Below are 26,244 nucleotides of genomic sequence, written 5' to 3'. Positions count from 1 at the left end.
TAACATAAAAATGGGCTAAAAACAAAGTTAGAGACAAAAACAGCAAAAATAAAAGAAACGGCTTTAGCAAAGGATTTAAAATGTATAAAATTATACATTTAAATATGTGGGAAATCAATTTTCATAGGGATTAGATCGAATTGTAAAATACTTGGCTGGGATATTATTGGCTGATATTATTTTTTCACGGCCCACAGAGCCTTGGTTACATCATCATCACAGAAATGATTTTTCAAAAGATAGAGCAAGTCATTACATTTTGTTGAAACATCATCATAACAGAAAAGATATTTCAAAAGGTAGAGCAAGTCATTACATTTTGTTGAAAGATAATTAAAACAGTTTTTTTTTGCTTTAATGTAAACTGATTTAAAAAAAAAAATATTTTATATTGTTTATTGATATGCTATATATACACACACAATATGAAAATAGGGTATTTGTGGTACATTCTCACACAGCCATAAACTGTGGTTCTGACTTTTAAGTTTCGTAAGGTGAAGATAAGGCAAATAAAATAAGGCGAATATATTCAAGATGGAACTCAAACATACACTATGTAACTTTTTTGTTCAAAATTAAAAAAAAATTGAATGAAGAGTGAATAAATCATAAATCCTTCTTCCAAAATGTGTTTTTGTCTTACCCTGATTCACTATGGTAAGCATATTATAAGCCTATTTATATTTTAGACCTGTCGGGATGGTTTTTGTGGGAAATTGTGTACATACACGTCTCATGTCTCATCATATCCGCAAATAGAGAAAAGTTTTATATATATATATATATATATAGAGAGAGAGAGAGAGAGAGAGAGAGAGTAAAGCATTGACATATTTTGTGAAACCGAGTTCTTCATACTTGCTAAAAACTTTGGATCGTGCGATGTAGGGTAATTTAAAATGCATCGTTTCATTGCTCAGTAAAAGTTGTACATCTTTAACCTCTTAATTGAACAGGTAGTAGAGCAGAGAACAGAAGACATTACACTACAACATGTCACATTCTGCTGTGGCATAACACTATTATTAAGCTAAATTGCTACTTAAAATGTCAATGTAACTTCATCATACTATTTGTGTGAAAAAAAGCAGCAAAGAAAACAAGTGCGTTTTCATCTGTAAACCATCCGATTGGCACTATAGCAAAAACTGAAGATGTTTTGACGTCACACAGTCTACCGTGAGAACTTTCTGGGCCTAAACGCAGGCAGCATGAGCTGATGAGCAACGGCCCTCTCCTCCGGTACGGCCGCGAGCTCCTCCGCTGATCCCCACTTCTTCATGGAGTGAAATAATGACGTGATCTTCCTGTTCCTGCGCTCTCCAGCCTGGGTTAGACTGTGGCACTCGCTGACTTCAGCTTGGAGAAGAAACATCAAAGCAGAGTTAAGAAGAAGACCACACTGTGAATGAAATAACATGCTGGAGGGACAAATAGGGTGAAGACAAACAGTCTAAAATTGATCCACGAGGCACCCCGTAGATTCAGAGAAACCACATGCCTGCGCTAATGTGGAAAACATCCTCAGTGCTGCTGTTCCACATGTGCCACAGGTCTGAATGGACTAAACACCCACATGTTACAGTGCATTTATGCATAAAAAAACAATGAAGTTTGACTCACATAGCTCATGGTCTTCTAATCGTGTATCCCGTAAATGGAGGTAATGATACGCTAGGCGACCGCTGTAGTCCCGCAGGTTCTCCTTAGCTCCTGTGAACATGTTCACATTTCAGCAAGGTTGAATTGAGCAAATTAAGCATTAAGATTCAGTTCAACAGCACAATTACAAGTGATACTGCATTTATACAACAGTCAATAAACAAGTAAATGATAAACAAGACAGCAAATGACAATGTAACCCGTCATTATTTTTTGCTCTCTAAAAATGACTTGCATGTTTTTTCACACGTAAATAATTAAATAAATAGTTGCATGTCAACCAAACATGTTGATTGTTGTAAAAGGGAAAATATCTTGCGAATTAAGTTACAAAATAAATAACAAATATTTCAATAAAGTTACTTCAAATGCAGTGAAATATGGTAAATTATTCATCTGATATATCAGGAAGAATTTGCTTTACTGGAACAACATTTGACATGTTAATGAAATGTAAATGTAAAATGAAGTCTGCTTTCAAATGAATTCAAACAGACATTCTTGAATGAACCAGATTAATTAAAAAACGGACAATTTTCAACAATGTTTGTGAAGAAAATACTTACCATATGTCCTAACCAGCAGGTCAAATATATGTCGATGTCCGTGCAGTGCTGCAATGTGTAAAGGTGTGTATCCCTGTGAGAATAAGAATCTGTCAAGAGCATTTAGATCATATTTCACCTCAAAATCAAAATAATTAAATCTATACACTACCGTTCCAAAGTTTGGGGTCGGTACGATTTTAAATACTTTTGAAAGAATTCTCTTCTGCTAACCATGGCTGCGCTTATTTGATTAAAAATACAACAAAAATCAGTTATAGTATTAAATATTATTCCAGTGTAAATCAGCTGTTTTCTGTGTGAATATATAGTAAAGTGTAATTTATTCCTGTGATCAAAGCTGAATTTTCAGCATCACCAGTGTCAGTGTCTTCAGTGTCAAATGATCCTTCACAAATCAGTATAATATGAGGATTTGATGCTCAAGAAACATTTATTATTATTATCAATGTTGAAACAGTTGTTGGTCTGTCAGTTGTACAGTTTTTTTTTTTTTTTTTTTTGGATTCTTTGATGAATAGGAAGTTCAAAAGAACAGCATTTGTTTGAAATAGAATCTTTTGTAACATTATAAATGTCTTTACTGTCACTTTCGATCAAATTAAGTATTGATTTCTTTCCTCCAAAAAATAAAAATAAAATTCTCACTGACCCCAAACTTTTGAACGGTAGTGTATATTTTACAAAAATAAATGCCATTATCTTAACTATGAAGATGCACGGTGACATTTTCATGAGAATTTAGCCCATTTTACTCATTGTCACAGATTTCGCCACTGTGACTAGTGGTTTTCCAAAGTTTTGACATCAGTACCATGGGGAAAATCTGCCATATAGATATTTTTAATATTATCTCGAAATTTGGCAGCAGGAATATTAGGCTGCTGTCACTTTAAGACCTGACACCTAATATACTGTTACACATGCGTTTTCTTTCTCAACAGTTTACGTTCACTTAAAACATAACTGACTGCGTTTACGTGAATACCCACCAAGACCGACTTTTTAACATTATTTTGTGTCTTTGACTGTTTAAGCGCAATAAGCAGCGAAAAAATAACTATTAAGTACTGAGAAGCGGCTTTATGTCCTGCACTTTGGGTGTAAGCACGAAATGAGTCTAATTATGAGCAATGCGCGCAATCCCACATCGAAATTCAAGCCCTGTATCCAACAATATTCATCCGGAGCAAAAGAATCGAGTGAGTGAGGGGAGGCGGGTTTGTGTGTAACTCGCTGTCGGAGAGATGAGAGAGAGAGAAAGCTCAGCTGGTGTCGTGTATCGTTTCTGCGGAAAATGAGTATTGGAAGCGTTTCAGATATTTCAGTATCGATATGTATTGAAAAATCTTAGTTGCTCTTAGTTGATTTCAGATGCCTTTTTAAAAGACTACAATTGAAAAATGTATATTATATATAAAATTCAAGCCGCCAAAGTGGCTAGTAGAAGTGACTGCGTTACACGCCACTGCTGAAATACACCCGCATTTGCCGGGTTGGTGGGTGTTAACGTCAAGCCCTGGATATTATTAAAAATGAACAGAATTTAAATAGTCAATACATCATCAATCCTTCTTATAAAACGTTTTTGTCTTACCCTGATTCACTATGGTACGCTTATTATAAGCGTTTATATTTTAGACCTGTTGGGATGGTTTATCGTGGGAAATTGCGTACATGCATCACTCGCCCGTCCGTGTCTCGTCATATCCATAAATATAGTAAAGTTGCTCCGCAGCCTCAACCAAAACAATGTTCTTCCTTAAAATGCATGCAGTTTTTTTTTTTTTTTTTAAATCTAGAGGTCCAAAAGTTACATAGCGTACCTTTAAATATAATATATTTTTACTATTTTCTTTTGATTTTGGAGTGATAATGTTATGTGTGACATTCACCCAAACAGAAAAAGGTTATCTATTTTAAATATCTCTAGTGATAAATCTCACCACAAATCAGAAATGATAAGGAAACTGACGGGGTGAAGGGAATTCGACACTCACCCCCTAGTGCCCATGTCCCAATAATAATACAAAAAACATATCACAAGAGAATCAGAGAGCGACAGAAAGAAGAGAAGAGGGGGAGAGAAAGACAGGACACAAATTAACTGAGGTTACAGCAACAAAATCTAATGACAGAATCATAATTGCCTGGTAATTCAGTGAAATTGCTTTGCTCTGAGCCTGCTGTTGGAATACATGAAGACATTGTTTAAGGGAAGCTGTTAACATGACAGAGTTTGATTTATGAACAGACATTCTCAAACAGCGCCTGGATTCATTTGCACAGCTGGGCACCCACATACCCTTTCAGAGGAGTTATGTCAGAAGCGGACATTTGAAAAACGCACACTTTCTGGCAGCTTGACACACACGTGAGAAACATTAACCTATGCGTGCCGTCACATCCAGGGTGAGTGTAAGGTGAGGAGTACTTACATGCTGTGAGAGAAAAAGAGACACAAGAATGAATGAATTGGAGTGTGGGCATATATGCATATTTTGTATTTGACTCAAAATGAATATATTTTTGAGTAATATCTGTACTTACTGCCTTCGTATTGATGTCAGCTCCTGCTTCCGCCAACACTGTGGTCATATCTTCTTTACCGTGTTTCGCAGCCCAGTGTAGCGCTGTCTGTAAGAGATATTGAAACATTACAATTGAAATATGAATACATGAAATATAACATAACTATTTAAATAACATCCTCCTGTACAAAGTATGATCTATGACCTCCCGATAACATGGTTAGTGTCACGAATTTGCTTACATTTGACCAAGAAATCGTGCAAAATCATCATGTAATTATAATTATTTCATTATTATATTTCTTTTCCTATATCTTGATATTTATTTTACCCTTTTATAAAATGTATTTATTCATTAATTAATTTCTTTTTATTATTTATTACAATGGATAATGCATCACAATGGTCCAGAATCTTACGTATTCCTTCTTCAAACATAATTTATAGATTTTAATATTTATTTTATTTATTCTTTCAATTATTCATTTTAATTATTAAATCTAAACTAGAAATTGTGCCGAATCCTAATATTCCTTCTAATATTATTTATTCATTATATTTATTTGTTACTTTTTATTTTAATATTTATTTATTTTACTTTATTTCAATCATTTTTTTTATTTTTATTTTAAATATTTATTCATTTTACTTATTCACTCAATTCAAACCACTTCACTTTTTTATTTTTTAACTCCTTTAAAATCGTTCTAAAAGCATCCCAGGGTGCAGCTCATGAAATAGTTTGAAAGGATTGGTTTAACATTTTTTTGGTCACTACATAATTCTCATATGTTTTAATTTTAAAAAAAAATATATATATCATTTGTTAATCAATCATTTTTCAAATTGTTTAAAAATTGACAGAATGATTAAACAGTTTTAGGATTAAACTCTTATATATATATATATTTTTTTGTGTGGTCTTAGACTTTTGGTCATCACGGTCAATCTGAATCCTCATATTGGTTGTTTGACCAGCTTGTTTGAGCTAGTACATGATCGTCAACCCATCTGATTCATCTTGTAATACATCATTTACACTCCGCATGTTCATTCTCTCCCACTAGGTAGATCCCCACCCCCCTAACGCCACGCGGTGGAGCGACCCGTGGCTCCCATAGGCTGCCAGCGGGCCCCAGCTGTGCACAGAGGGTGTGGAGGGGACGGTTTCCTGCCATCTAATGGCGGTCTAATTACAAAACAACAAACCAGTGTGCCCACTGCGGGGGGAGCACAGGCCTGTCACGGGGTGCAAGATTGATGATGTTGGTATGACCCTCTGATGGAGGACCCACCCAGGCATCAGCCTGTTGACAAGGCCTGTCAAGAGGAGAAGGGGCCGCACACCACACACAAGCTCAGATGCTGGAGCTTCTAAACGCCCGACACTCTCAGACACGGAGAATGGAGGTGATGTCTATTGATCTCAGCCTGAGCGACACACCTCCTTTATCAGAACTCTTCACATATCAAAATCAACCGCTTTAATGTGGTGGTGCTGTTCACAATGTTTCAGGGGATGTTATTCTGAAGAAAAAAGATATCAAACAGCATCAAAATGTAAACTTTTCTCTGCATCTGAAATGCTTTTTTAAAACTTTTCTGCTGATGTAAGATGGGTCACGTGGGGGTGGAGAAATCACAGCTGGATGTTCACAATCCAATCAAATTCAGTTCTAGCCTACATTATTTACCGCAGAATTTTCTGTTGCTGAAAAGATTATTCAAAACAGAGATAAAGTTAGACAAAAGGCAATCTCATAATCTCCATTAACAGGTTAAAAGCATTCATGTGATGCCTTTTCTGTTTCTGGAATGTTAAAACAAACCTCTCAACCAATTTCATAAGCTGCATCCTTGGATGCTTTTAAAAGAATATTGAAGGAATACAAAAAATTAAAAGTGAATAAATAAGATTCTAAAATAAATAAGAAATTCATGCTGTATGTAGCACATATGAAGCACAGAATAAAACTATCTGACCAACATTTTTTACCAATGAATTTTCTGTTTCACTCATTTTATTGCATTGCGAAAAATACCATTTTAACACTGATTGCATATGAATCATAAGTACTTATTTACTTTAAGCTATTTCCGCTGATATTACTATATATATATATTATATATAAATGTATCATAATGCTTTTAGTTGCATGACCTGGCTATTTTAGGAATATTTTCATAAAGAATAATGTATCCCACAATGCAATAAGCTCTAAGTGAGTGTCCATTTCCAGTGTAACATTCATTACCGTGCAAAAGTTTGAAGTTGGTAAGATTAAAAAAAAAGTCTCTTCTGCTCACCAAAGCTCAATGTATTTGATCAAACACACAGTACAAACAGTAATATTATGAAATATTATTACAGTTTAAAATAATGGTTTTCTATTTTAAAATGGAATTTATTCCTGTGATCAAAGCTGAATTTTCAGCATCATTCCTCCAGTCTTCAGTGTCACATGATCCTTCAGAAATCATTCTAATATGCTGATTATTCTTTGAATAAAAAGATTTTGTAACATTATAAAAGTCTTTACTGTCAATTTTGATCAAATTAATGTGTCCTTGCTGAATAAAAGTAATAATTTCTTTAAAACGATACATTTAAAATGGCAGCATATGAACCTGAAGCAGCGCCTATCAACTATGATTTTAGTAACTGACCAAATTTAAGAAAAGGCCGAAAAATTGTTTTTATTAACTAGGTCCTACACGTTGACCGAAGTCACGTGACACATGACACATGTTTTTGTACGCGCACGTTTTCATCTGTACACAGTACGCAACATATCTCCACTATTGTGTATTCTTAAGCACATGTTCTGTACTAAAGGGAGGGTCCTGTCTACTGTAGGTGTTTCCAGTCCGGCTCGCAGGACATATTGTGATAGATGAAGTCTGGTTCCCCTATCAGCCGCTCTATTGTTTCCACTGTCGCACCCTTGAGATGGATTGGCTGGCACACATGCTTGACTGACAGCCCGACAGGTCTCATGGAGGCTCGGCGTGACGGACGACGGTCAACAGGATGTGACGTCTCCTACCCTTGTTCCTCAGGTTCCTGTTTTGGCCTGGCGGGGATCCCTCAACTCTCACTAACCAAATAGCACCTTTGTGATGACTACCAAAAGAGACATATTCACTGCGGCTTTTAAAGAAGAGAGATGGATAAATGATGTACTCACAAACTGGGAAAGGAGGAAGTCCGGGAGGCATCAGGAGAGGATGACATGTTGGAGAAGGAGACAAAAAAAAACAAAAAAAAAGAGAGATTTACACTTATCTTGTTGGTGGACAGAAAGCGAGCGGCCCTGCTCGAGTGGCTCAAAGGAAGCAGTGTTTACATTGCATCTGAGATCGCGACTGTTTATTTATGGGCTTCACTGCGAGAGGTTGAATTGGAATTTTCCCCCAAAGGAGCTTCCAACGTGTGAAAGGAAAACAGAGATAATGCGTGTTGTGTCGGGTTACGGGCTCGGGGTGATGTGTAACTTTAGCGACCGAGAGGCTAAAGGCAAAGCTTAGCTACTTAAAACTTAAGACTTAAACAATAGAGGTGTCAGAAAACATCCAGGACAGCAAAAAATGAGCATCTTTGACAGCTACACTGTAAAAAAAACTTTTGTTTTGTGAGACAAACTCTACTATCGAATGTAGAAAAAGTTGACTACACAAAATGTTAATCAAAGTAATCTCTTTGGCCATTTAGTTGGACCAACTTAAATGATTAAACATTAAGATCTAATGCTCAGGTTGATCACCGTTGATGCACTTTAATAATTTGTATTTTTGGTCAAAGCATGGGGATTTATGATGACAAATTTGTTATTCAGAAATAATAGATGTTTTCGCTCTATGTAGTGTTTTTGATTATATTTTGTCAGCACATATACACAACTTGCTTTGGCGTATAGAAGTAATTCTGTATAACCTTTTCAAGTTTGTTCAAAAAACTGATACGCACAAAGTTCTAAATTACTATTATATAATGTCAATGTATAACTTAAAATGCAAGCTGATTGAACATGGATCTACAAATGAAAAAAAAAAACATTAATTTTGAGTATATAGAACTTACTATATTGTGTTAGACGAAAGCATAGACCCACTTTAATTAAGTTGGTACAACAATTTCTCTATAAGTTGAGCAAGCAAAGCCCCCGATACTCGCAGCAAAGTGCGTTTTACTTTTTCAGGTTAAGGGTAAAAAGTCAGTATACAGTTAGCGAACATCCCGACGCAGTCCACGCTTTTGGGATCAGAGTTTAGATGAATATGTCAATATGTGCTGCTCGCTTTCCTCTCAACAACAAAAATGACAGTGGTGAGAAAACAGCAGTTAAGAAAGCATCTGATCATAGTGATGTGGATATGTTTGCACGATCTCTACAATTTGGCACTCCAGTAAAGTCACGTCACGTTTATTTATATAGCACTTTATACAATATATTGCTTAAAAGCAAGCAGCTTCACAGCATTAAACATAAAAAAAACAGTGTCAGTGTCTCTTTCATTTAGAATTACAATTTCTACTTTAAAGCAGCTCTAAAGTGTTCATGTTTTCACTTGCGGACGTCTGAGCTCAATAGACTAAACAGAAGAGATGAACTGGAGAAAACTTCCACGACAAAGAGGGCGGAGCCTCAGAGCCACACCCATCTATTACATAATTGCCATGGACCAATGGTAGTTTGAAGGCGTTTACCAGCCAGAGTGAATTTTACCTGAAAGTTCGCTTTGGAAAGCTGCTTCGAACTTCAGAAACAAACTCCAACCGAACTTTGTTTTGTATATCGGGGCATTTAACGCAAAGTTTTTGAGTTTTCTCTTACAGTGGTAGAAGGCAAAATGCCAGAAAAGAAGTCGGATGACCTCTTAAACCGACGTCTCGCAAGCGCGGTCGCCCTGTACCAAGTCAAGAAGAGGTGGCTCACTTGGCATGCCTCTTGGTTCAGGAAGGGGGGCATCAAAGCCACCTGGGGGTCAGACATACCACCTTCCTGGGGACATGGCGGTGATTGTTCTCCAATTAATCCCAGCCTGCTCTATTACTTTCAGATTATCTTTAAGTGGTTAAAGTCTTTGAGGTGAGCCCTAATCTTCCCGCACTTCAATGGCCGCCGTTGTATCTTGTCTGCGCGGGGAAGGCGAAGGGCTTAGAGGTTCTTAGAAGGTGGTCTGACACACAGGACAGTGTGAGAACTCCGGCCCAGGCAGCGACCACAAACACCGACTCAAAGCTCTTAAGCGCACAGGGGGGACAAATAAAAGGATTTGAGCTTGTTTTTGGGGGGGTGAAGGAGCTAAAAAGCTATCTTTCATAATCCTTCTGAAAATAAGCCTTTGAAATGCATGATTGGGGTTGAGCTTTGCTCTTTGGTCTGTGTTGCACCTGGGTACGAGAGTGGAAACTGTGGAAAGTCGGTAACCTTGCGAGGAGCCACAAGGAATCGGCGGTCCATAACCATGTACGCCGCCGACACGCTGCTCACTGCGCTGGCAAACATTCACATGCACTGTAACGGACTCACCGATCATCACGAATGAACTGAAGCAATGATGCTTAAAAAAAGACCGTGTTGAGGAGGAACTAACTATATTTTTATTTCTTACTTATATGTAGCTTTTCCAACAAGTACTAAAACATGATTGAAAGTGATCCTGGCATTGGAAAACTATATAACAGTTTCCCCAACACTAAAAAAAGGAAGACGACAAAAAATTGAACTCACCCCCTTTTAGAAGACAAATCCAGGAGAATTTAAAAAGAGAGAGAGAGAAAACCCCATTAATGAACAATTTGTTGTACAATCACAAAATCAGGTTTCACTAAATACTTGTAGAGGTTTTGATCTTGTGTACGCTACCAGTCAGGTTTGGACACATCTACTCATTATTATTATTATTATTATTGATAACATTTTTCACATCTGAAATTTTAGAAGATTAGTCAAGTCATTAAAACCTAGAAATATCACAAATGTATGTATTGATAACATCTTTTTTTTTAAACACGAGCTGCATCCTAGGATGCATTTAAAACAGTATTGAAGCAGAAATATATATACACGCATATATATATATATATATATATATATAATATATATATATGTGTGTGTGTGTGTGTGTGTGTGTGTGTGTGTGTGTGCGTGTGTATGTGTGTGTGTGTATATATATATATATATATATATATACACACACACACATATATATATAATATATATATTATTAGATCATATAATGAAGTTTTTAATATCATGAGAAGCATTAATTTAAGCATGCATTCCCAAACTTTTAGCTGGTAGAGTAAGTGTAGTGTTGTATGATTGGTTGCAAACTTACTGAGGTAAAGTCCTGGTTTGTTCCAAGCATGTGAAAAGACCAAGAAACATTAATTATTAAAAGTGAGTTCATGATATGAGATGTATGCATTCTAATCATATAAGGCATTTATGCATTCGGGCGGAGAGCGACACATTATACGACACAGGACATTTTAGGAGAGAATATAAAGCTCTCTTCACCTTTTTATTGGCCAGAGAAGAGTCTTGTTTCAGGAGCTGAATGAGATGAGACAGTTTGCCACTTGCTGCCGAGAAGATCCACTCTTTCTCAAGAGGATCCAGCTATGAATGAAATAAACAAGAGAAGCCATTTACATTATTGAAATTACACTGAAAACAAATGTTACAAATATTCAGTATCTCACTCATAGTCCCATTTCTAGTTACATTTACACTACAGTTCAAAAGTTTGGGTTTTTAAAGATGTTTTATGTTTTTGTCTCTAACGCTCACCAAGGCTGCATTTATTTGATCAAAATACAGTAAAAACAAGAATATTGTGAAGTATTATCACGATTTAAAATAACTGTTTGAATAATATATTATAAAATGTAATTTATTCCTGTGATCAAATGTGAATTTTCAGCATCATTACTACAGTCTTCAGAGTCACATGACCCTTCAGAAATCATTCTAATATGCTGATTTGATACTCAAGAAACATGTATTATTATTATTATCAAGGTTGAAATCAGTTAATATCTTTTTGGAAGCCATGATACATTTTTTCAGGATTCTTTGATGGCAAAAAAGCATTTATTTGAAACATAAATCTTTTGTAACATTTATCTATGTGCTTTTTTATGTTTTGGTGGTGGGTATTATCACAAAAGAAATGAAAAGAAAGTAGAAGAAGAAAAAGTGAAAAGAAATTTGGAAAAATATTATGTCTTTGATGAAATATTTAATGTATTAAATGATTTGAGTGGAAAGATAAAAGCATAAAAATATTATGTAACATTATATATGTCTTTACTGTCACTTTTGATTAATATAATGTGTCCTTATACTAAATAAAAGTATTCAAATAACCTCAAAATTTTACATGGTAGTGTATTGTCCTAGCAAATGCCTTCTTACCAAGTAACCTTCAGAAAGTCCACATAATTCAAAACATTTACCATGGTAAATCTATTTGATTCCACCAAAAAAATAAGTAAATAATATTTAGGAGATGCTTTTATCGTATGCAACTGACAGTAATTCTTACAGGGAGAAACTTAGAGTAATCTGAGGTTAAGTGTCTTAAGGGCACAAAATCCCTTTTTTTTACTGTCAAAATACTGATAAATGAATATTGGATCTCTTAAAGACAGTCTAGCAATTGTTTTATGGTTTAATTGATGACAGTGGTGGATAAAAAAAAACACAGTTTATTGTAGCAACAGTAACTACAGAAACAATAGATATTTTACTGTAACTATATCATAATAAATGTTTCTTCTAATGTGTGTATGATTTATTATACTCACAGCCACAGCGGTGGATCCCAAACTGCCCCCGCAATCCTCATCCTGCTCAGATTCACTCTGGGAAAGAAACAGGATATGATACGATTGAAATCACTCACAAAACCACCTGGAAGTATCACCTGGAACACGGAGTCGTCAGTGTGAAACTGTACAGTTAGTAACATGAATAATCTGAGATGCTAGAGTGGGCGTTTGGGTTCGGCAGCCACGTGCTTCCTCTTCCTGTTCTGTACTTAAGATATGAGGGGAGGGAAACCCAGCGCTGTCAAGAATTAAACAACTTTGGTAGCAAATAAACAAGGTAAACAGCCCACAAAGACATTAATAGGCCCCAACAAAGATGCAGTTAACACAGCAAATACAGGAAACACCCATAATGCCGCTCTATTTATCAGTACGCAGACTTACACTGAATACTAGAAACAAAACTTCCAGGGACGTTAACCTCAAAAACACAACAAATCGGCTCATTGAAATGGAAGGACGGTATAAACAAAGGATAATTCCTCCAATTTGACCTCTTCTCAGGTCACACAACCATTAAAAAATGCTTTAAACCCGTGAGAGCCAGAGGTGAACGATTAGCTTAGCCAAATTTCCCTAACTATGTCTTTTGCTTTTTTTATCGTACGCTGTTTTACCAGAATCCACTCGCTTTGTGAGCCAAAGAGAAGGTGAATTTCTCTTTATGTACCAAAGTGTCAGTCACGCTGATTAATGAGAGGGAAAATGGAGCGGTTGGGTCATTTTTGCAGTGCAAGTGCTCGCTAATTGTTCTCAGGACAGCGATGGAGTGTCCGATCGGACAGTGGGAAAACACTTGAGCTCTTTTATATAGGCTACACTAACAAGTCCTCTTTTCCTAAAGACTGCAAGCAATATTTGTTTCCCTGTGCTTAAACAGGAACTAAGCCAGACATATTTCCTTTTTAAAACAAGAATGAAAAGAATGTGACCGGGCATATGAGTGACTAAATAATTGCATGCAAAATTATTATTATCTAAAAAATCAACCAGAAAGGTAAGCAATAATCACAGTATAGCGTAACCCGAACGCACTAATGGATACAACAACAAAAGAGATTTGTTGCATTGTAAAATATTAAAATATGTAACCATATTTTATGCAGATGATTTCAGCTTCAGTGCATGACATTAATAATTCTTAAGAAGGACTCTTCAGTTTTGTCTCGCTTCTTGGAAAGAGCTTTCGGGCGTGAAGGGCTTTCAAGTGTTGTGGTTGAAAGAGAAGCGTTTAATGCGAAAACAAAACCTTCAATGTCTTAAAGCTCTAAGAGCAAAATATAAAAAGACTCAATATGATTAATAAAATAATAATACGCATCAAAATAAAGCATCAAATCTCATGTTCCAACATTATGCCGTAATAAAACATTGGCCTTTATCTAGCCGCATCTCAGATTGATCTGCATACAAATGTTTGGAGGGCACAGATGATACTTTTCTCTATAATGAGGTGGAGCATGTTGCTGTTTTGCACAACAATAGAAAGCTTCATTCAAATGTAAATGAACGTGTCTTTCATGCTGTCACCCCTGGCTGAAATATGGCCTCTCAAATCCAGCTAATTATTCTGGCGCCACCTTTTGGTAAGTCGTAATATTACAGATATCAAATGAGCAGCTTGTTTGTGGTGCTCTTGTGGTGAATTACTGTGCCAGCTTTTCAGTGAATGACAAATGAGGATGAGCAAATAAGAGCAATGACAAAAAATCAGTTTATCTTAAGGAAAAATATATTTTTTTAAAAATGTAGAATGTACTATGTTCTTATAAATGTAATTTTCATGTAATATTGATGTGGCTTCATACTGGTTTCATGTTATCGAAAACATTTCAAAAAAGTTTCGAAGGGGTGTAATAATCAAATATAAAGTTATAACATTCAACACCCTGTGCGAGTACACATTACTATCATCATTTTCAAAAGAGTTCTCAAATATTTTCAATACCTTTTCTTTTAAATCATGAATATCATGACGTTTTCTTGGGGTTTCACAATTTGACAAGCTGAATTTGAATCTGAATATTTAAAAAAAGCTTGAATTCGGAAGCACATACTAATATACTACTCATGCTACTTTTACCATATCTTTCTATGGCAGAAATAGTAAGAATAGTATGCAAGTACACGGTTCTGAAGTCAGCAAGCGTCTACCGTGGGCACCACTGATCTATATGGCTGCAACTGAAATCGCATACTTCCCTACTACATAGTATGCGAAAAACAGTATGTGACAAAAGAAGTGTGTCTTCACAGTACTCATAAAAAAGTAGGTGAAAATACCCGGATGACCTACTACTTCCGGCGAGATTGAAGTGTGCATATGATGGACACTTTCCTATCCCATGAGGCCACTAGAGAGGATGGCAGTGAAGCGACTGACGCTGGTCGGTCACATGATAATGATAACATGGCGGATGTAGACTATATCAGTGTAAATCAGCATCTTTGTGATGTCATTTCCAGTTTTTGTGGTCTTGTCACATAACAACAAGAGGGCTTCTTGCATGTTGACAGCACAACCCTTACATAAAACTTTAATTTAACAGACATTTGGAAGTTTTTAAATGTTCTTATTTTAAAATAAAACTGCTGCACTTGTTATTTTTTAAGACAATAATAAAATATGATGCCAAATTACTTTATATATTTGTATTTACTGTATTTTAAATATTATAGTATACTAGTATATTAAAAAATTAGAAAAATAATTTTACTACTACTTTAATTAAAGATGGTAAAGCCTCCTAGAAATATTTCTTTTAAGATAAAACATTAAAATAAGTTAAGACATCTGAATCATGTTAAATCACGAAACAAGTATGTAGAAGTCATTGTCTGTATGAAATGCATTTTATGCATTTTTAAAGGTATTAAACTAATACATCCTGAGCCTTCTATGTTCAGTGCTTGATCTAAGATCATTACCAGTTCTTCTTTTTTAGACAAAGCAAACCAAACATCTTAAATAGTCTGTGATCAATTAAAAACATAAAAACAGATAAGGATACTTGAGCTACTTGGCTCTAACCTTTGACCCCGAATCCTTGTCGAGTTCATCTTCTCTGTCTGACGCTGAAAGCTCCTCCGTCAGATGCTCTGGTTTCTCTGCCTCTGCTGGCGGTGAGAGGGTGCTGTCTGACTGCTGATCACAAGAAAAGGAGAAGTTTCACTAAGATCACTTGGGATTGGGAAGGATCACTTTACTGCACTCAAATCAGCTGATGCTGACAAAACATCAAGTTCATGGGCCAAAAGTACGGTGGCTGAGAGAGCTCAATATGCTGCAACTGGAGAAAAGGCATGCAAATAGAAAAACACCAGCAACTTAAGAAAACAACTTGATCAACACATGTGCTGCAAATACTCACAATGTACATACGATTAGGATGTTAAATTAAACACACACAAACAACTTTTCAGGTCATCAACAACACCACTGACAACAATTTGGTTGCATTGTGAACTTTTGCAATGCGTTTCTGTATTTGGTTGCATTTTGAGTATTTGCAGTGCATTTCTGTATTTGGCTGCATTGTGAGTATTTGTAGCACGTTTCTGTATTTGGTTGAGTTGTGAATATATGCATTGCGTTTCTGTATTTGGTTTAGTTGTGAGTAATTGCAGCGCATTTCTGTATTTGGTTGAGTTGTGAACTTTTGCAGTGTGTTTCTGTGTTTGGCTGCGTTGTGAGTACTTGCAACTCATTTCTGTATTTGGCTGCGTCGTGAACTTTTGCAATGCGTTTCTGTATTTGGTTTAGTTGTGAGTATTTGTAGTGCATTTCTGTATTTGGTTGAGTTGTGAACTTTTGCAGTGTGTTTCTGTATTTGGCTGCGTTGTGAGTATTTGCAGCTCATTTCTGTATTTGGTTGCATTGTGAGTATTTGCAGCTCATTTCTGTATTTGGTTGCATTGTGAGTATATGCATTGCGTTTCTGTATTTGGTTTAGTTGTGAGTATTTGCAGCTCATTTCTGTATTTGGCTGCATTGTGAGTATATGCATTGCGTTTCTGTATTTGGTTTAGTTGTGAGTATTTGCAGCTCATTTCTGTATTTGGCTGCATTGTGAGTATATGCATTGCGTTTCTGTATTTGGTTTAGTTGTGAGTAATTGCAGCGCATTTCTGTATTTGGTTGAGTTGTGAACTTTTGCAATGCGTTTCTGTATTTGGTTTAGTTGTGAGTATTTGTAGTGCATTTCTGTATTTGGCTGCATTGTGAGTATTTGCAGCACGTGTGTAGTCAAACTGATGAAGATGTTTTCTTAATTTGCTGGTGTTTTTCTATTTTGCATGTCTTCAGTAGCAGCACGTTGAGCTCTCTAAGCCACAGTACGAATGCATTCTCAGTAGACATCTATAGAAGACATCCACTCTTTATTCTGAGATCAGGAAAGCCAAACTATAGATGGTGTTTCATTGCCCAGAGATAAATGCAGCCACTTTCATACAGTTTGTCTGTTTAACAGTTTTCTAGACACAATTTCAATGTGGCTGAAATAAGTGCTGACAGGAAATTCACACTATTGTGTGTTGAACTTATGCGCTCCATGCGTGGGTGAAACTGCCACTGCTCGACCAGTATTATTTATATGCTATCATCGTTTTTATTCATATTTTGAATTAGATTTATTTTTATATTTTTATTTTTATTTATTTTAATTTAATAAATTCGTCATGTGGGTTTTGGTTGTTGTTTTTTTACTATATGGTTTCATGTATTATATAATTTAGTTTTTTTAGTAGTAATTTTAGCACTTGTGCCAAGGCAACATTTCATTCTTTTTTCAACTAATATTCGTATTTTTAATTTTATTTCAGCTTTTTTTTCAATTAACAACAATGTTTTTAATAGTTTTTCTTTTAGTTAACTATAACAACCCTGTCATCGATTCTCAAAATAGCTATGCTTAAGATGTTTACCTTTATAGAGAGATATATCCCACTTTCAAGTAATTTTCACATATAAATCATACTGACAGTGTTGCAATGTGAATGTTTTGCTATATGCAAATTCTTTAACCTATATACTCAATGACATTGTGCACAGACCCAGTAGTTGTTTTGTTAAGATCAATGGAGATGCCAGATTTGAAATATGATCTAAAGATGCTTCAAGGCTTCAAAGATATATGAAGATGATCTTGAAACCAAGCAAAACAAATCATTCCAAAAATTCAATTGTACATGCTTACGATACTCTCCCTTGCCGTAAGTCTCAATATGAGGTTCAAAATAATGCTTTCAACAGCTGAAGTCCCACAGCTAAAGATAAGGCAACTGAAACAGTGTTATCTGCTTTTGACAAGCTTTCTCTTATCACCAGCTGTTTCTTTAATCCAGCTAAAAAAGCTTTAGCAAACAGTATGAGGAAAACACTGGATTCTGGGTGATATCCAGGAAAATGATTAATAAAGACCTGAATTTCACAAGAGTTTTATATTATGATGCTCTTTAGTTGATGCGAACATTTCATGCTGTCTTACTGAGACTATGACACATACTTGGACAATAATAACTCACTTATTTGGAAAGCAGAGCTTTAAATATTATGTTTAATTACGTCACATCACGAAATATTACTGAAATACTGCGGTCAACTTACTCAGCCAGATTCCTCTTTAGTTCTTCTCATTTCTTCTTCTCCATTATGTTTTTTTTTTTTTTGTAAAATCACAAGACGTCAAGATGTGTCATTTATGACAACATGAATGTTACGAAACTGGTCACCAGGAAAAAAGTTATTGTGTTACTCCCTAAAAAGTAAGTAGTTACTTCTAGTAACTACTTCGTTTTTATGGAAAGTAATGTTACATTGCTTTTGTGTTACTTTTTCTCACCTGGCTGAAGCTTGATGTTCAGAAGTTTGAAAAATGTTTACGCAAACAAGCATTACACATGTAAACATTTATAAAGTAATGCATTTTACTTTACTTAAGTCAAAAAAGTAATCTGATTCCGTAATGCATGTTACTTGTAATGCGTCACCCCCAATGCTGCTGGTCACTGATCTGTGAGGCCCATTTTACTAATGCTATGATGAGCAGTAAAACATTTGAAAAGCATTTCAATTCGCCACAGTAATATCACTGTAAAATCTAGTGGGAAGGGAAGCATTCAAATACCAAAGGAAACCAGGAAAAACATTTTTGCCATGAACAAACAAGTTATATAAGGCTTTTCATTCCACAAATCACCAACATTCGTCATGGATTTAATGTAGTAATGCTAACTGTAACCATGGTATCGTGGCAGAAATAGTTGAATGTTTTTAAACGATTCATTTCAGGGTTCGTACAGCCTTTTAACCACTGAGCCACTTTGGGGCGGGAGTGGCTCAGTGGTTCATGTAGGTTGTCTACAAACTGGAAGGTTGGTGGTTCAATCCCCGGTTCCACCTGACCAAGTGTCGAGGTGTCCATGAGCAAGACACCTAACCCCAGCTGCTCCCGACGAGCTGAATGGCGCCTTGCATGGCTGACACCGCCGTCGGTGTATGAATGAGTGAGTGAATGGGTGAATGTGAGGCAATATGTAAAGCGCTTTGGTGGCCATTGGGTCTGTGAAAGCGCTATATAAATGCAGTCCATTTTCCATTTCCATTTTCCATTTTAAGAGTAAAATTCAAGCCTTTTTCAAGGACTTTCAAGTTCACTTTTTCCAGCATTTCAAAGCTATAAATATTATCTAATTTAAATGTTATTTTTAATGTGATGACCAAAAATGAAAAGAATATTTAAATTTTTCACTATAAAATGTGCATTTACAAGAAATAAACATGTAATATTATTAGTTGCTGCACTTATTAATGCAAAACAATAGTCATTTTATGATTAAATTACCTTTATGAATAAAACTCTTTCCCCCCCAAGTGCCATACCAGATCAGGTGCCGGCGCCATCATCTGTAGAACTTATTGGCACCGGTGCCACTACTCTCAAACTTTAGTCTGCAGCCCTGAAACAGATTGGATATCACAATCAAGATTCACTCACATTATCTGTCTGGGTCGGTTCTGATGCCTCTGTGACTGTAATCATGGGTCCTGAGCACCAGGCCACCAGTGCTGGCTGTTTCTGGGCTGTTGGGCCATGGTTCTGCCGTGGATTAGAGACCCGGAGCTCATTTTGTGGGTTGGGATGAACCTGCTTGATTGATTCCCCAGCGCAAGGCTCTCGCTCTTGTTTTAGTTGTCTATACTTCTTCTTCAGAATGAGATATTTCTCTCCCTGAAATAAAAAAAAGGACCCATTACCTCCAAACTGTTATTTAAAAAAAATTGTAAACCAAAAATGAAAATGACTTCAATTTACAATTTAGCACAAAATGAAATATTTTGTCGAAAGTCCAAAGCTCTCCTTCAGAAGACTAATAGCATTATAGAGCATGTTTTTTGAGGAAATGAAATGATTTTATGATATGAAAAAGAGAACCTTGGACACTTGCAAAATATCTCCACAGAAGGAAGCAAGTCATACGGATTTGGAACAATGTTAAGGTGAATAAATGATGATAAAAATGTTTATTTTTGGTGTCTTTAGCACAATCATAATACAAATAATAGTGCATCAATCAAGTAATTCAGCAGAGACCTATTAAATTGATCAAAAGTGACATTAAAGATATTTCTAATGTTACAAAAGATTTTAACTGTTTTTCAAACTTTCTATTCATCAAAGAATCTTAAAAGACATTTTTAACACATTTTCCACAAAGAATATGAAGCAGCACAACTGTTTTCAACATAGATAATAATAGGAAATGTTTCTTGAGCAGCAAATCCGCATATTAGAATGATTTCTGAAAGGATCATGTGACACTAAAGACTGGAGTAATGATGCTGAAAATGCAGCTTTGCATCACAGGAATAAATCAAATTTCAAAATATAATAAAACAGAAATTTTTTACTGTATTTTTTATCAAATAACTGCAGCCTTGGTGAGCATAAGATACTTCTATTCAAAACCACAAAGTCTTACCGAACCCAAACTTTTGAATGCCACTTATGGCTGGAAAAGGGGATTTTCATTTTAGATGGAAAAGGATCTCTTGCGAGGGGAAGTACACGTCTAGGACAATGGTCCATGATCATAAGGGTGTGGGGTATAACACTGATGTGAGAAAATGAGACCTATCCCAGTCACAGAGTAACTAATGAATCACTGTGGGAATAGAGACCTGTGCGACTATTCTTCAGGGACAGGGAATAAACACGATCGCATTACAAACACAACAATGCACTAACGATTATTTAATGAGACAGAGGGAGGAGTTAATTAGTTTAAACTCTGCAATAATGATCTGACAACACGTGTACTCACATTCTCAGATTTCACCACAGCAATTCTATCAATGATGAGTTTGAACTCTTCTCTGTATTTGGCTGCAGGGAAAAAAAAAAAGAGAGATTAAATTGACGTGAGTAAGAGATGATAATCATGTTTTCCCAGCATGCTTTCAAAATATTTCTTAAAAGAAAGGTTACTTGTACAATATGACCTTGCAGTAGTTCTTTGCTTTGTAAATCTAAACATTTCAGAAAAAAAAAGAAGCATATCAGTATTGTAAAAAAACAATCCACCCAATCATTGTTGTTCACGTCATTCCAAACTGTGAGTTTCTGTCTTCTACGGAGTACAACAGTAGTTAAAGGGATAGTCCACACAAAAATGACAGTCACCAATTTACTCACCCTCATGTTGTTCCGAAACCTGTACGAGTTTTTCTTCTGCTGAACACAAATTAAGATATTTTGAAGAATGTCTGTAACCAAATCGTTTCGGTTCCCAATGATTTCCACTATATTTTTTGTCCATACAATGAATGTCAAATAGAACCGAAACCGTTTGGTTAACAACATTCTTCAAAATATCTACTTTTGTGTTCAGCAGAAGAAATAACGTCATAAAGGTTTGGAACGAATTGAATAAATGTCAATGATGACAAAAAAAACAAAAACAAAATTTGGGTGGACTATCTCTTTAAATTTTATAAATAAATATTTTTGTTTGTGTTCCAATGGAAAAAATAAAGTCATACAGGTTTGGAACGGCATGAGGGTGAGAAAATGAAGACAGAATGATCCTTTTTGGGTGAACCATCCCTTTAAAAGCAAAATTTACATGTTTGAGATTGACACTACACCTTGAACGCTTGTTTATTTATGGATTTGTTCTGTCTGCAAGTTATTGACTTGTAAGATTAGCCATTTAGTTTTTTGCACACAATGGACTCTGATTCCTGGCCTGTGGGAGTTTGTGATGTTATGCAACATCCCATCAGCACAGACGGACTGCATCAAGTAGAAATCAGAATCTGGCTCCAATTACTATACAAGAATAGAAAATGACAGGGGAGGAGACCTGCGCAAACAAATCCTCCATTACTGCGTTGCTCATATGCCTTTTCAACAACCATTCCCAACGGATCATCACTCAGATCCTCCCAGCGCTGGCTCGTAGTTTTATTTAGATCCCAAAGACTTATTTTCCCTACTTCAATTTCATTCCATTGCCTTAAGGAACATTTATTTTTGCTTTCTTGGTGGCACAACACAGTTATATTGACGCAATGAGCTTTGACATGGAACTTGCAGTTCAGTAAGGGAGTCATGTGTTTATTCAGGAGCCACTCAACAATATTATTGATTTGACTGGACTGACACTATTGGATGAGAACTGAACTGAGCTGGACGATCACTGTTTTATTAAATAAACCAATTTAATAATGAATGATCTTTACAATGAAACTGAATCAACACTGAACTGACTTCAGCTGAACAATGAAAGTGTTTTCTTTTAGAGCTGCAGTACAGCCGAAATGAACTGTTTGTATGATTGAATCATTCTCCTGTTTATCACTGTGAAGCTGCTTTGAAACAATCTGTATTGTATAAAGCGCTATAGAAATAAAGGTGAATTAACTTGACTCTGATGGAGTCCATTCAGTAAAAGACTTGTCAAACTGTTAACTCGTGAGCCGCTTGATTGAGTCATCGAACGAACCGACTCATAAGAGTCATCTGTTCATGAACCATGCCAGAAATATGAAAATACAAGTTATGAACCCAACAAACTTGAGAACATTTATTTTTCATATTTTTTGACATGGCATTCTTGCGCTTTGTCTGAACCACTTGCTGTTTCCCCACAATTAGGCGATTTGCAACCCATAGTTTAAAAACCACCACTAGTTTTACTAACTTGAGCATATGATTTTGGCAGATCGTCATGGAAACTCTCTCATAAAGGCACATTTTAACTCTAAATGATCCTGTTTCATTTATACATAACACAAAGATTTCTGTTGTTTGCAGGTGCTATTTTCTGTGAAATAGTGTTTGGTTACCATGGCAACAAACACATTGTTGAAGGTCAACATGGTAAGCACAATCTGGAGTATTAATCTTTCAAATTAGTATTCATATATATGAAAAAAATCCTATAATGGCTCGATACATATTAACTGCATAGCATAGTCTAGGTCAAGGGTCTTTAATATTTTTGATGCCCTCAAATATGATCATTTTTTTTACTCACTGCAGTGCTTTTAGATGTATTATTTATTTATTTATTCATTCATTCAAATTTGTGTTATTTAGTTATTATTTTAATCAAATGTTTTGTTTGTTTTAATCACATTTTCATTTAGTTTTAATGAATTAATTACATTTTTTATTATATTTTAACATTGTAACACTGTTTTTCCTTGAATAGTATTGATATCAGTGATTACTTTTATATTGATGTGGATATATCAGCACTAATATATTTTGTTAACATGTAGAAGTGAAAAAAGCATTATAATAAAGCATTTTTTAATAACCGATGACCTTATTAAATAATTATTTTATTGCTAATGAACATAATGAATGACAATAAAATGTCATTTTCAATGAACAATACAATAAAAATAACACAAAAAATATTTTAAACTAAGAATCTCATTCTTGAGACTTTCTCGCCTGAGAAATAGGTCTTGTTTTATGAAATATTTCACCCTTTTTATATGTCAAAAGCCAGATACCACAAACAAACAAACCTAACAGTAGAAGAGTGGGGATGTGGTATACTTTCAAACACATCACATGTTTACACAATGTGATCCATAAAGGGTTAAACAGTACTCAAACTGGATAGTGCCATACAGGCAAAACATATCAGGGCTTGGATCGTTTAAATAGAGAATGCAACCTTTAAACACAACCTTTCCGTTTTCCTGCCAGGGGAAAAAGACAGGGATGACATTGCAACACGGCATCCACCACAACAACAGGAAACCCTAAGGGAAGTCAACACTTAACAGTCGTAGCCAACAGAATTCCTGTCATGGTACTGAGAGGAACACTGTTTAGCTTTCTGAGCAAATGTATTAGTCTACGCTGGCCAACTATGAGGACTCTGCGTTCTCACGGAGAATATAGCAACTGCCCGAGATCCCATCAAAACCACCATCCTAAAAAGGACTGGAGTCATTATAACCCCAGAATTAGAGCATGTCATGCAGGCTGATGCGGTAACCGGGAATAATTATGATAATTGGTTAGCTGTGTCAGATGGTACCGGATGAAGGCAGATTTTGAAACCTCTGTACACAACTGTACAAGCACAGCTGGACGAAGCATTAAAAGCCATTACGGATAATTGTTTCATATATTTATGTCTGACACATGTATGTAGGATTAAATGCAACATCTAATTTAATTACTGTTTGAGTGGTTTATGAGAACATCATGCCTGTTTTTTTATTTTATTTGGCCCACTTTGCAGCAGCCAAGCCCTTTATTGCAGACACGTCATTTCATTTTTTACATTAATATTTTATGTTCACACACAAAGAACTAGTGGTTAAACCACTATTTGTTTTTCAACGACAGATGCTTGATGATAACTATACAATGGGATTTTAAAGTCACCATGAAATCCAAATCGGTAAATCTTTTTTTCTTTTTTCTTTTTTTTTAAATGGAATACTGCAGTATTTATTATTATTATCAAATGATTTCTCTGTGCAATTTTTTTTATTTTTATTCGTGTGCGCTTGTAATCTTTAATCAAAATAACTTTACCGTCTTGCAGCGACATCTCTGATGATGTGTTTACTGGTGCGTGGGCGGGGCAACCCGTCACTCACATGAGATCCACCAATAGCAAACCACCATCCAATCAATTCCTGATGGACATAATCAAATCCCACCCTATACATTTTTCTTGTTCCAGAACCTGTTTCCCTCGGATAACATCACAATAGGGAAGAAAAGACTATTGCAACTTCTGTTTCATGCCAACTTTGAGCAATATTCGCAACTTGTAATTCACAAAAAAAAAAAGCAATATCCATTGAAAAGGCTGTTGAGTTCACACTTAATCAGACAAGCAGCTACAGATATCATTTGATGCAAATATTGGTCCGTTTTTCATCTTATAGGCCTATCAGTAAAACATTTGGTCCATTTGAGCCATTTGAAAAGCAAAATCAGAAAAGATTAAGTCAGCATCAGCAATCAAATTAAGTATGTGCACAGGAATTCTCAGAATTTAGGTATATTCTGCTTAATGTATACAGTCCTTCCTTGTGTCAAATACGTGTTTTTTTTTCCCAATAGTTTGTTTTTTCCACAACTGTCAGTAATATCACCTTTATATGAATATGCAGATTAATAAATTCACGCTTTTAGCCTATATATGGGCATATGCCAGATGTGTTATTCAGATTTGTCAATCAGAATATCAGCTTAATGTGGTTATGCCAATCAGTTTAATGCATTAAACAATTTAACATGGCCATATTTTGATATTGAAATATGGATCAAATAGTACAAACTACACCGTCAGTGAATATTCTATTTAGAACTCCACTGTCATGGTTTGGGAATGTGGGGGCCCTGGCCCTTCCTGAGGGAGCGAAGGAAATGACACAATTCCAATGTGTAATTCTATCTGTTGGTAAAGCTTTTCTAATCTAAAGCAGATGTTTGCCACAGTTACTTTTTAAGACGCTAACAACCATTTACTCAGACCTCAAGCAGAGCAAAAGCTCAGTATGCTGATTTTAGAATGAGAAAAGGTGCCAGAGACTTGCCACCCAAAACACCTCATTTACACTACTAGCAACTCGACTAAATTAAAATGTCTATAACAGTTGGTCTATACTACACTGCCTCAGTTGCGTCGCCCGCTCGAGTGTTGCGTTTTTATGACGGCATCTCACATTAAAATTGAGTTTATTAAAAAAACGTATAAAAAGACCCCGCGCGTTTTGTTTCATTCAGTGTAGCTAGTGTTTCTAAACGCAAAAAACGCGTCTCGCGCTGCGTCGCGTGCTTGCATTGTAGATTAGGTGTAAAGCAAATGTGAAAAATGTCATATTCTCATTTACTCACCACGTAGCTGCAAATCGCTATGGTTTATAAAATGCTTATATGTTTTGGACAGATCAGAATTTTTGACTTTTCCTCCACAGGAACAGATGTAATCCAGTAAGGACGCTTCACTGATTTCGCCCATCTCTGACAGGGAACTGAAAATAAACAGTAATTTTACAACAGATGAGCTGTGGTCGTGATGGGTTCTTCTCGAAGATGCTGAAGCATGGCTTTGCTGGAAGCCTAGCTAATTACTGAAGAAGAAAAGTGTA

The 26,244-nt window shown here is 35.7% G+C and overlaps 1 protein-coding gene across 1 annotated transcript; it reads right to left on the bottom strand.

Moving 5' to 3' along the window:
• Window positions 1-590: 590 nt before the first annotated feature.
• LOC130090492 (ankyrin repeat domain-containing protein SOWAHC) lies at window positions 591-26,244 on the bottom strand. The gene is made up of 14 exons (XM_056257886.1): window positions 25,991-26,244; window positions 20,931-20,992; window positions 19,604-19,837; window positions 15,637-15,750; window positions 12,582-12,638; window positions 11,290-11,391; window positions 11,065-11,119; window positions 7,951-7,982; window positions 4,782-4,868; window positions 4,621-4,672; window positions 4,519-4,537; window positions 2,232-2,320; window positions 1,627-1,716; window positions 591-1,362 (listed from the first exon to the last, which is right to left on the bottom strand). Exons 1-14 carry the CDS (start codon window positions 26,112-26,114, stop codon window positions 1,178-1,180), a joined length of 1,302 nt encoding a protein of 433 aa, XP_056113861.1. The 5' UTR covers window positions 26,115-26,244; the 3' UTR covers window positions 591-1,177.

The sequence above is a fragment of the Rhinichthys klamathensis genome, unplaced genomic scaffold, assembly GCF_029890125.1.
Source record: "Rhinichthys klamathensis goyatoka isolate OS25496 unplaced genomic scaffold, OSU_Roscu_1.1 h1tg000147l_1, whole genome shotgun sequence".
NCBI lineage: Eukaryota > Metazoa > Chordata > Actinopteri > Cypriniformes > Leuciscidae > Rhinichthys > Rhinichthys klamathensis.
This window is presented reverse-complemented; position numbering and strand designations above follow the sequence as displayed.

Bases quoted from the DNA above. Each gene is read 5' to 3' on its own strand.
- LOC130090492 (XM_056257886.1), bottom strand. From the start codon at position 26,114: ATGGGCGAAATCAGTGAAGCGTCCTTACTGGATTACATCTGTTCCTGT. The intron at 20,993-25,990 runs GTGAGTAAATGA...TTTTCCCTGCAG, and splicing joins TAGCGATTTGCAGCTACGTG to CCAAATACAGAGAAGAGTTC. The intron at 15,751-19,603 runs GTGAGTGAATCT...TCTTGTGATCAG, and splicing joins AACCGACCCAGACAGATAAT to CAGTCAGACAGCACCCTCTC.